Source organism: Colobus angolensis, unplaced genomic scaffold (genome assembly GCF_000951035.1).
Source record: "Colobus angolensis palliatus isolate OR3802 unplaced genomic scaffold, Cang.pa_1.0 Scaffold14, whole genome shotgun sequence".
NCBI lineage: Eukaryota > Metazoa > Chordata > Mammalia > Primates > Cercopithecidae > Colobus > Colobus angolensis.
The window spans coordinates 6,043,333-6,054,473 of NW_012114488.1; the positions used below are offsets into that span (position 1 = coordinate 6,043,333).

Below are 11,141 nucleotides of genomic sequence, written 5' to 3' on the forward strand. Positions count from 1 at the left end.
CCCACAGGGACCCACAGCTCAGGGCCAACCTCCATGGGGCCTCTTGGTTGTTGTGGTAGAGGTGTGGGGGAGTTGACCTCCAGCCCTCCCATCCTGGCCACTGTGCTTTGTGGGGATCATTCGGTCCTGGGAGCTTCCTAGGGACCCCAGAAGGAAGAGAATGGGGTGATCATGGCAGCCTGAAATTACAGGTCTGCTTTCTTTCCTTGGCTGGCACTCAGATGGACAGGCACACTGGCGCTCAGATGGGCAGGTGCTGGAGCAGCCCTGCTGGAAGCGATGCAGCCTTCAGGAAGCTGAAGGTAGGGGCGGAGAGGGACCTCTGCTTTCCAGGCTGCCTTTTATACTGCCTCTGGACCCCTGACCGGAAATGGACCCTAACCTAATCAACTTACTCCAATTACATGCACCTGGAAAGGTCTATTTGCCCAGCCCACTCTAAGACGATATTCACTATGGACAGACATTCTAGAACCTACATGTATAGCTGCAAGCTTTGAAGAATAGATGTTTCCCGTCAGGTATGTAGCACTGGTGCATGTATCCCTGTCTTGTTTTACATCTTTTTTTTTTTTCAAATAAGGTGCTAAAATAGACACAGTGTAATTGGACCATATTTAGTCTATTTCAAGGTAGGCCGCAGTACCATCAAGGAGGTTCACCTTGACATGCAATCTCGGCCGTTATCCATCTTCAGAGCTTCTCCTTCTTCCCCACGGTAAGTGTGTCAGCAGAAAACCCTGACCACACCCTCACGTGTTTTCTCCTCCAGGAGGCCCTTGGAAACCACCATGAATTGGACTGCACTGGGAAACCCAGATGAAGAAAGTCAACACCGCTTTGTCCTTCGGTGCCTGGCTCCTTTTGCAGCTCGTCCTGCGGCTCCAGACATTATGCCTGAAGAGTCTCCAGGACACCGGTGGGACTCTATTTCCTTGGGTCCCGTTGCCATTTCTCTGGATTTGCGAAGATCCAGCGGACTTTCTGTGGAACTCTCTTGTCGGGGAACTTTGGTGCCACGTCCCCTCATTCTGCCCTTCGTCATCTGCACCTGCACAAGTTAGGGTCCATGTTCCTTGGACGGGAAGAGATAGGCAGGAGTCAGAATGCTGAACCAGCACATTGGGGGCATTTTCTCACGTGGTCCAAGTGACCCCATGGTCTTCTAGAGCTTTGGAACCAGTCGCATCCCACTTGACACTACATCCGACTCTCAGTTGCTTAATCTTGTTGGCCCTCCGGCGATCTCCCGTTGGATGAGTTGCACCTGCTGAAACTCGATTCTCCTTGGATTTGCGCCTCATTAATTATTCATGATCCAGGTGGGAACGCCTGCTTACATCCCTCTGCCACTGTTCTCTGAGCTTTCCTGTCACATCGTTTCCTGCCACGCTCTTTGGTTCATTTTGGTTATGCTCTTTTTGCTGTCAGAGGAGCAGAGAGTTGATCTTGTTGACTCTGGATACTGATACTTTCTAGGTGATCTGGATAATCAAGGTAACGACCCTCAACGGTGGCGGAAAGGGAGCAGCCATGTGGCATTGCTCCGAAATTCCTACTCAGTTCCGAGGCCTCCTAGATGTGGAATCCTGGTCAAAGTTGTTCCCAGGTCAGAGAATGGAGATAGCCTGTGCATGATGGGATATCTTTGCCTGGAGTTTTCAGTGAGTCTCGACCTCAGCTACTCTTAGGATCAGGGGAAGAAGCATGGAAAGGCCCGGTGCTCAGGCATCCGGAAAGAAGACGGGATGAATATTCTACCTCTGAAGTACATACCAAATCTGGGAGTTTGCTTCAGCTTTACTGGGTTCTACTTGGCGAATGAAACTGTGCATCGTTCATACGCACAGCCGAAAACCACTTCATGGGGACCGTCACAGTTTGAACCCCATGCGTGGCATGGTGGTGAGCCAAACAGGGACTCGTGGTGCAAGCAAAGCTCCCCCCGTGTTAGCGTGCGTGAGATTCACTTGGCGGAATATGACTAGGTTCGTGTTGGTAGAGTAGGGCTGAGGTTCTCTTGTGCCTGTGGATGCTTAAGAAGTCAAAGGTCCTGCCAAGTCCTGTGGTCACCTCAATCAACACTGTTTTGGAGACATAATGACTTGGATTGGTAACAACAAGAAATTTTCAAGCCCTTGGAAAATCAGTTCCACACAAACACAGAATGAAAGTCAAAAGAGAGTACATCATCTTTTTGAGAATTTTATTCACTTCAAAACCAATTAAACACACCTATTTCCAGTGGCATTCCAGAGCCCAATTTTCAAGTCTGTGGAAACACCCCAAGAACGTTTTGCGCAGAATGCTTCACAGGAAGACTCCCGGCTTCTCAGGAGAGGGGAATGAGGGAGCTGTCAGTGAAGCCAAGACGGATACCGTGTCAGATATTTTGGTAGCTGAGCCATCAGTGAGGGCAGGGTCTACGCGTGGCCTCTTATTGCTTGTGGGGACTGGCATTGGCCTGGTTGCAACCTGAAAGAAAGGAGACCACATACGTTAGAAGTTCCTCAGCATCGAGCCAACATGGAAATCAACCGCATGCGAAGACAGCTGGAAATTCTTAATACGGTATGGACAGGCGGTCCTTGGAAATAGGGAGAGATCCTCAACGTGAGTGCTGATCGGGACAAGACCCATGAAAAATGCACTCTTGAACTATGATCTAAGAATAACATTTTTCTAAAGACTGTGTCTTGGGCATTAACTGGATCAAAGAGCCTCCACTCAGCCTTCCATGAAGTGGGACGGACTAATGCCCTTCTGATGGCAGGTTGGTGGCTCAAGGGTTCCCAGGACATGTTTTCTGAAAACATGCACGTTCCTGGGGTTAGCCTCCTCCACGTTTGGGGCCCCCGAGGGACTAATTTCCTCAGGCCGCTAGGAAGATGTTGTTGGCATGCTTGCCATCATTGCACAGAAAGAAAGCAACAGAAAATATGGCATCTTTAGATGCCTTCACCTGGAATCAAATGGACCTGGAAGGATCGTGGAGTCCCTGACCCCAAGAAGGCGGGGAAGAGGGGTTCCCCGATCCCCTCACACACACGGGAACCTGAAAGGAAATCAACCAGGGTGACCTAGAGGAGAAAAAGACCAGGGGCCCAGGGTGACACTCACCCTCAGATAATCACCAGATTCCGTGGATTCTTTTCTATTTGGCAGCGGCTGCTCCGGAGGTTTCCCGGAAAAGATCTGGAGGAGAGCCTTCCTCTGCGGGTCTTGTTGCCTGCAGAAGAGGAAAAGTTCAGGCCCTGCTCCGCGGTTCTCCCCAGGAGACAGGGAGAACCCTGTCTGGGGCCCAGTCCCGTTCTGTGTTTTGTGATACATAAATGGAACTTTTGTGCCCTTTCCTCCTCTGCACCTTCCCTCATGTGCCAACCTTCCCATCCTCCCGGTGGCCCTCTAGGCTTCCCAAGTAAGGACTGTCATTTGGATTCCGTTGCTTTTTCCCCTGTCATGGGGAACCTGCACGAAGCGCCCCCAGCTCTCCCCCATCCCTGAGTGTCCCAGAGCCAAAGGAGCTCCTGGGTGGGGAACCAGGCAGGACACAGAGCTCTGGTCTCTTTTTCTGCAGTGTTCTTTCCCTGACTCGGAGACGGAGAAGCACGAGGTGTGTGGATGCAGAGACACCATGTCCTTAGGTGGCAGTACCCTGAGGGTGGTGAAAACCCCTCCCACTGCTCACCTTGGTCTCTCTTCCTTCTCTCCCTTTTCCTTGTTCAAGGGCCCTGGGTTCCCTTGAACCTGGGGCTTCAGTGGTTTCAGGTTTTCCTTCCCTTCCTTCTTCCCGAAGTTCTGGGGAATCAGGGCTTCTTTCCAGCACTTCATGGGGCACATGGTGTTTCTGTCCGTGTGGCCAAAGGCCAAGCAGTTTTTGCACTTGACCTGTGGGTGGAAAGGAAGTGATGTCAGTGAAGGAGCTGAAGCCTCAGGCAGCGATCCAATGTCAACATTGAGACTGATTGTCAATTCAGAACTGAATGAGGATTCCAAAGAGGGGACACTGGCATGGGGGCCCTTAAGTGGCGGGAGGGCTCGGTTATGATGTTCCCTCCCAAAGCCCATGTGACGGAGGCACTCTCAAAGGAAGGACTCAGGGTTCTAGCAGGGCCAATCGTGAACCCGATGTCAACAACACAGTCCAACCTGGCTACACAGGATTCTGAGTGGAAAGGGAGGTTGCTCCCAAGAGTCTCTCAAGGGACCTATTGGGCTGGGGAGGAGGTCCCAAGCCAGGCCCACCTTGGATGGGGAAAGCAACCCGGGTGGCGGTGGCAGAACTCTTTGGAATCCAACCCAGTCTCTGAGGACCGTGTGACACCTGCCCCCTCCTCCCCCCTCGATACCCAAAAGATTCCAGGGCTAGACGTACCCTTGGCCCAACTGGGGCCCTCTGCTTCTTCTGAAGGGTCTGGGCTCTCACGAGTCTGTTTGCCCCACTTTTGGGGTCATGACGTGCCATCATCTTCGTCTCCTGGGCGTTTTATGGCCGCCTTTTTCAGGGGTTGATGGTTGGGTCACCTGAATCGCACACAAACACACACAAAGCGATGGTTAAGCACATTGGATATTCACACACCCACAAGAAACCCTCAGCTAATTCCTTGACGGTGTGGTCGTGAGGAGACCTCACCACTCGTCGGTCAAATCTGTGGATCACAATGTGGTGTGTGCATCCTCAGATATTGTATGTTCCTCTGCCGTGACTACCTGCTACAAGAGTAAACCTCACCTGCCACACGGCCCACAGCCTAGGTATGTGGAGTTGAGATTTCAACCCCAACCAAACAACTGATTCTGGAGACTGCACTTGGGTCTATCACCATTCACTCCAGTAGAAGACACAATTATTCTCTCTCCTCTGAGGGACAAAAGAATCGAAGCTACAGGGCACGGCCTATGTCACCCCTCGGCAGGTCTGCTTGAAGTCAGGGATAAGGGGTGCTTCCTATCAGAACTTGAATCACTACTCTTGCCGTTTCACTAGGCAACTTCCAAACACAAATTCATCGAGAGAAGTTATCTCCCTCTCTAGCACACTAGCAGGTGATGGTCTTTCCTGCTCTGTCTTTTTGGCTTTCGCTCCAGCCCCTCTTTATTTATTTTTCTGGTATTTTACACATGCCATACGAATTCATCTAAACAAAGGCTGAACAAGTGGCGTAGGAATTTCTTACATGGCTAAAGGGCAAACCACCCCTTTTCCAGAGTTCTTTTTCCATTTACCCACCAATTCAGCATGCTGGAGTAAATTTCTTTTTGCATTTCCATCTGGCTCTTATCCCAGCCACGGAGATGGAAATGCTTTCTCACTTCCTGTTCCAAGAATTACCGGTAAGGAGAACACATCGTACCCCACCACCGAGCCCCATTGTGATCTGTTTCTTTCAGTCTCCTTTGTCTCTTTCCCCCCGACCCCTCAGGGATTACATGAAACAAACAGTCAATCAGGGAAACTAACCTGAAATTACAGGTCTACTTTCTTTCCTCGGCTGGCGCTCAGATGAACAGGTGCGCTGGCGCTCAGATGGGCAGATGCTGGAGCAGCCCTGTTGGAAGCGATGCAGCCTTCAGGAAGCCGGAGGCGGGGGCGGAGAGGGACCTTTGCTTTCCAGGCTGCCTTTTATCCGGCCTCTGGACTCCTGATGGGAAACGGACCCTATCCTAATCAACTTAATCCAATTACAAGACCCGGAAAGGTCTATTTGCCCAGCCCACTCTAAGACAATGTTCACTATGGACAGATGTAGAGGACAGCGTGCTCGAAAACCAGATGTTCCTGATAAGCCCTGCTCTAGAAACAAAGCACGACATTCTTTCTCTGCAAACAGGAAGGACAAAGGAGCCAGCTGTAAAGAGTGGGCTCTAGGAACTGGTCAATGTTTACTGACCTTGAGAGTCAAGGAAAGGTCAGAGAAGCAACACATGTCCCGTGACTTGGCAACATTCCACAAACGGCTGGATAAAATAAAGTAGAGTGTGCCGTTCGGGGCGGCCGCCATGTATGTCTTGTCCTGTGTTGTCTTGTGTGTTCATTCCTTTGTTTAGGAAACACGCATACCCCAACAGACAGACATTCTAAAACCTACGTGTACAGCTGCAAGCTTTGAAGAATAGATGCTTCCCATCAGGTATGTAGCACTGGTGCATGTATCCCTGTCTTGTTTTACATCTTTTTTTTTTTTTTCAAATAAGGTGCTAAAATAGACACAGTGTAATTGTACCATATTTACCGTATTTCAACGTAGGCCTCAGTGTCATCAAGGAGGTGCACCTTGACATGCAATCTCGGCTGTTATCCATCTTCAGAGCTTCTCCTTCTTCCCCACGGTAAGTGTGTCAGCAGAAAACCCTGACCACACTCTCATGGGTTTTCTCCTCCAGGAGGCCCTTGGAAACCACCGTGAATTGGACTGCACTGGGAAACCCAGATGAAGAAAGTCAACACCGCTTTGTCCTTCGGTGCCTGGCTCCTTTTTCAGCTCGTCCTGCGGCTCCAGACATTATGCCTGAAGAGTCTCCAGGACACCGGTGGGACTCTATTTCCTTGGGTCCCGTTGCCATTTCTCTGGATTTGTGAAGATCCAGCGGACTTTCTGTGCAACTCTCTTGTCGGGGAACTTTGGTGCCACGTCCCCTCATTCTGCCCTTTGTCATCTGCACCTGCATAAATTAGGGTCCATGTTCCTTGGACGGGAAGAGATAGGCAGGAGTCAGAATGCTGAAGCAGCACATTGGGGGCATTTTCTCACGTGGTCCAAGTGGCCACATGCTACCACACTCGGCTACTTTTTGTATTTTTAGTAGAGATGGGATCTCACCACGTTGGTCAGGCTGGTCTCAAACTCCTGACCTCCTGATTCACCCGCCTCAGCCTCCCAAAGTGCTGGGATTACAGGCTTGAGCCACTGTGCCCAGTCCATTGTAATGGGTTCTATTTTGATTAATAAAGATGTGTTGCAGCCTAATTATAAAAATTTAAAATTCACAGTCCAAAACCACAATTACTTTGGCACCAACCTAATAATAGAAGAATTAAAACAGGCCTTTGTATTAGAGAGCCCATGGATGATAAATAATAAAGAATATTACAATCTCCATAACCCATAAACGTGGTAACTTAGACCAACTGGATGAATTAAAAGACACAATCTATTAATACTAAAACACAGGAGAAATAGGTAATCTAAATACATTGATATCTATTTTAAAAATGAAGTCAATACCTAATAACCTTACAGAAATCCTGTATATTCCAAAAATCTGACATTCTGTCATGTTATTCTAACTGGTGGGATTTGGGGATTTCCATTTTGATAAGAACATAGGTGAGTGGCACACACTTACTTTTAGTGCTCATTGGTCTGGAAACCTATGTCCACTATAGGATACTGCAGAGCGATGCGTTTTGGAGAATGTAGGCAAGATAATATTATTTTCAGATATAAAGGAAGACAACCTGTTCTATGTACAGTAATTACTCATAATATCGCAGGGGATACTATATTTAAACTTTGGGGTATCCCTAGATACTATTCTTATTTGAGCCACATGTGAATTTCAGACACAGAGGCTGCCGAACTTTGGTGGCTTTCAACAGATGTGGAAGGTAATTCACAACCTACTTTGTGAAGGCATAAAATTCAATGAGCCCTCATTTAGCATTTTATTTTAAATATTATTTTTGTAAACTTTGCATTTCCAATTAGGTGAAATTTTAAACCTGTTTCAGTTCTTATCCACTTTTTTTTTTTCCCTGAGACGGAGTCTTGCCCTGTCACCCAGACTGGAGTGCAGTAGCATGATCTTGACTCACTTCAACCTTCGCCTCCCAGGTTCAAGCAATTCTCCTGCATCAGCCTCCCAAGTGGCTGGGATTACAGGTGCCCACGACCATGCCTGGCTAATTTTTGTAGTTTTAGTAGAGATGTGGCTTCCCCATGTTGGTCAGGCTGGTCTTGAACCCCTGACCTTGTGATCTGCCCACCTCAGCCTCCCAGAATACTCGGATTACAGGCCTGAGCCACCGTGCATGGCCTTGCCACTCTTTTTAGACAGAGGGGAGTAAGGATTGCTTTAAGTTAGGAGGGACTCCCATATGCCCAACCCATTTGTGTAAATTTCTTCCTTCAGAGTTCTTCAAATCAGCATCACCATTGCTAAAGGCCTCCCACATGGTAATAATTGTGCTACAGGGTTTTACTCCCATGAAGTTTATGTTTTGCTGAATTAACCTCCTTGCTGTGGCACAAGGAGGGCATAGATGTTTTCACCAATTATGAAGCGGGTTCACTGTGCAATGGCTACCAACTTTTCTGAGTACAATGAGACCAAACACATTCATACATAAATTCCATGAAGTGAAATCATTACTTAAAAATAGCAAACAAAAGACAACAGAAGTCTAGGATTCAATATGAACTGCTACCACAAGATCAGTAAGGCTACCCAGAGCAGTTGGATGGAGTTTTGACTGTAAACGCTTCACTTGCACTACAACTGAGGGACCCCGGAAAGCAGCCCATGATGTGGTTTGCTAGACACAAGCATTAAAGGCCATTCTGTTTCGAGCAGGGACTCTAACAGAGCCTGGGCTGTTCTGACCAATGTCGCCTGATTATCAGGATATTGCCTTCCTAGCATATCATACAGTTATCTTGAGAACTACCAGTAAGAAAGGGAGGAAAATGGTCCTGCACCCTTAAAATTGAAGGATCAGGATATTTGTTGTGACAGAAGCACAGACAGTAACGACAGAGTGTTCTTGTGAGCCATCTACTAGTTCTCTTGAACGGAGCATGGCACCTAACTGCCTTTCTCTTTCCTTTCAATGGAAACTGTTTCAGAATATTTTGAGTTTCTTCTACATCTACAGAGTTGAGGCACATGATTGCTGGCAGTGTAGACTCTCTGCATGGTTACAGGAAAGAGTTCAGGAGCCCATCAAGCCACATTAGAGAAGACCACCTAATCCTCCAGAAACTGTCACTCCATCTTCCTGGGGTTAGCTCCACGTGTAGTAAGGGCATTATGTCTAAGGCCGGCAAGACTTGCAGTCCAAAGATTCGACTTTTGGCATGCTGATAAGCAGCAGTGATAAGAAAAGCCCACACACTCGCTAGGAATTTTTCAATGAAAGCAGCTGAGACTCTTCTTCATATGCTTTGATAGGGGTTAATATCAAACTCTTTCTTCCCATTATCTTTACTCATCAGTGACTGAACCATGAGGCACCATAGATGTACACCTCGTCAGGAGGGTGTAGGGGACAGCGGCAAGGGGAGCGGCAGCACAAGAAACAAACAAGGCCACTACTTCTGCCTACGTAATAACTATTGTCTTGGAGTGTACAATAATTAATAATGTTCACATGGCTGCCCTAAGCATACAGAGATGGTGACCAGAGTAGATGCGGGGATTACAGAGATACAGCCTGATCCTTGCTAATTAGGACTTAAGTGTCGGCTTATGTGCTGCGCTTTTGTGCATTAATAAGCCAGGGCCTCAAAACTGCCTGCTAAGCACAGGACAAATGTCATGCTGGGGTGCAAGTAAACATTCATGTCTAGGAGATAAGAGGAGTTTAGTGTGGAAGATGACAACACCTGAAGACCACAAAATGTTGTGTAGACCAAAGGGAAGGCCCATCGTCAACTCACAGTTCTGACTCAGGCAGCTGCTAATGTGTCACGGCACTGTCAGCCGACAGCAGGTAGGTCACGTTGAGCAGGTGTCCTTCATGAGGGCTGGTCCATTCCATTTGTGTTGCCAATTATTTCAATAGCGTCTCATGCACCCCACTGGTGAGGAAGGAATGAGCACCCTGCATTTACTGGCACCGTTAAACATGTAACATCTATTACTAAACAGATAAGTCAGACATCAGTTATTAATTACATATAGGAGGATGGTTGTAAGCTCCCACAGGCCCAAACAGGGATTAATTTAGGAGCAGAGAGGGGTATAGCTTTAGAAAGGTGAGGATGTTCCTTTTATTTTTTTGAGACAGAATCTCACTCTGTCACCCTTCCTGGAGTGCAGTGGTGTGATTTTGGCTCACTGCAAGCTCCGCCTCTCGGGTTTACACTATTCTCCTGCCTCAGCCTCTCTAGAAGCTGGGACTACTGGCACCCACCACCACGCATGGCTAATTTTTTGTAATTTTAGTAGAGACGGGGTTTCACCGTGTTAGCCAGGATGCTCGATCTCCCGACCTCGTGATTCACCGGCCTCGGCCACCCTAAGTGCTGGGATTACAGGCGTGATCCACCGCACCCGGCCGAGGATGTTCCTTTATTCCTACAGGAGTATGTGATTGGTTTGTCTATTGGCTGGTAGGGAACTGAATCATGTGACACTGACTGGTAAGACTGTAATACTCTAAAATACAATATATAAACTATCATATCATAATGGTGCAATGCTATCTACTACAATAAGAAAGGCATCGATGAAAAGCCCAACACTATCATATGTGACTGAGAGATTGAATGCTTCCTCCCTCAGATTGGTTACAACATATTGTCCTATCACAGTCCTCTCTCCTTCATTCAAAGTGAATGATCCAAATAATAGACAGAAATAATAAAGAATAAAGGCAACAAATGCAAAGAACTCACGAGATGATATTCTATGGTAAAATTTATGTACTTAGGAATTAATACCAACTCATTATTAGCAAAAAATAAACATTTTTATATCAAGAGTAGTTTTTCCTTTAATAAAGAAAGGTGGAATGTGTATAATGAACAAGGGATAATCAAAATTTGCCAAATGAGGCTAGTAAGACAATCCCAACAATTCACAATCATTATTCACTGTTCCGTTAATCACAGGACAATACACACAAATGAAACTTACTGACTGGGTACAGTGGCTCATGTCTGTAATCCCAGCACATTGGGAGGCTGAAGGGGGCAAATCAAGAGGCCAGGAGTTCAAGACCAGCCTAGCCAACATGGTGAAACGCTGTCTCTACTAAAAATACAAAGAATTAGCTGGACGTAGTGGTGAGCACCTGTAGTCCCAGCTACTTGGGAGGCTGAGGCAGGAGAATCACTTAAACCCAGGAGGCAGAGGTTGCAGTGAGCCGAGATTGCACCACTGCACTCCAGCCTGGGCAACAGAGTGAGATTCCA

General features: G+C 47.6%; 1 protein-coding gene and 1 pseudogene across 1 annotated transcript; one reads left to right on the plus strand and one right to left on the minus strand.

The window, feature by feature from the left end:
• Positions 1-2,310: 2,310 nt before the first annotated feature.
• On the minus strand, positions 2,311-4,468 carry LOC105506799 (protein FAM90A1-like). The gene is made up of 4 exons (XM_011935084.1): positions 4,372-4,468; positions 3,689-3,923; positions 3,121-3,229; positions 2,311-2,475 (listed from the first exon to the last, which is right to left on the minus strand). Exons 1-4 carry the CDS (start codon positions 4,466-4,468, stop codon positions 2,311-2,313), a joined length of 606 nt encoding a protein of 201 aa, XP_011790474.1.
• Positions 4,469-5,298: 830 nt separating this feature from the next.
• LOC105506800 overlaps positions 5,299-11,141 on the plus strand; it is a 74,834-nt pseudogene continuing 68,991 nt past the window's right edge.

Excerpts from the sequence above, each read along its gene's own strand:
- LOC105506799 (XM_011935084.1), bottom strand. The coding sequence starts at position 4,468 with ATGATGGCACGTCATGACCCCAAAAGTGGGGCAAACAGACTCGTGAGA. Across the intron at positions 3,924-4,371 it reads CCCAGTTGGGCCAAGGGTAC|CTCCTTCACTGACATCACTT; the intron begins GTCTAGCCCTGG and ends CTGAGGCTTCAG. Across the intron at positions 2,476-3,120 it reads AATCTGGTGATTATCTGAGG|GTTGCAACCAGGCCAATGCC; the intron begins GTGAGTGTCACC and ends CCTTTCTTTCAG.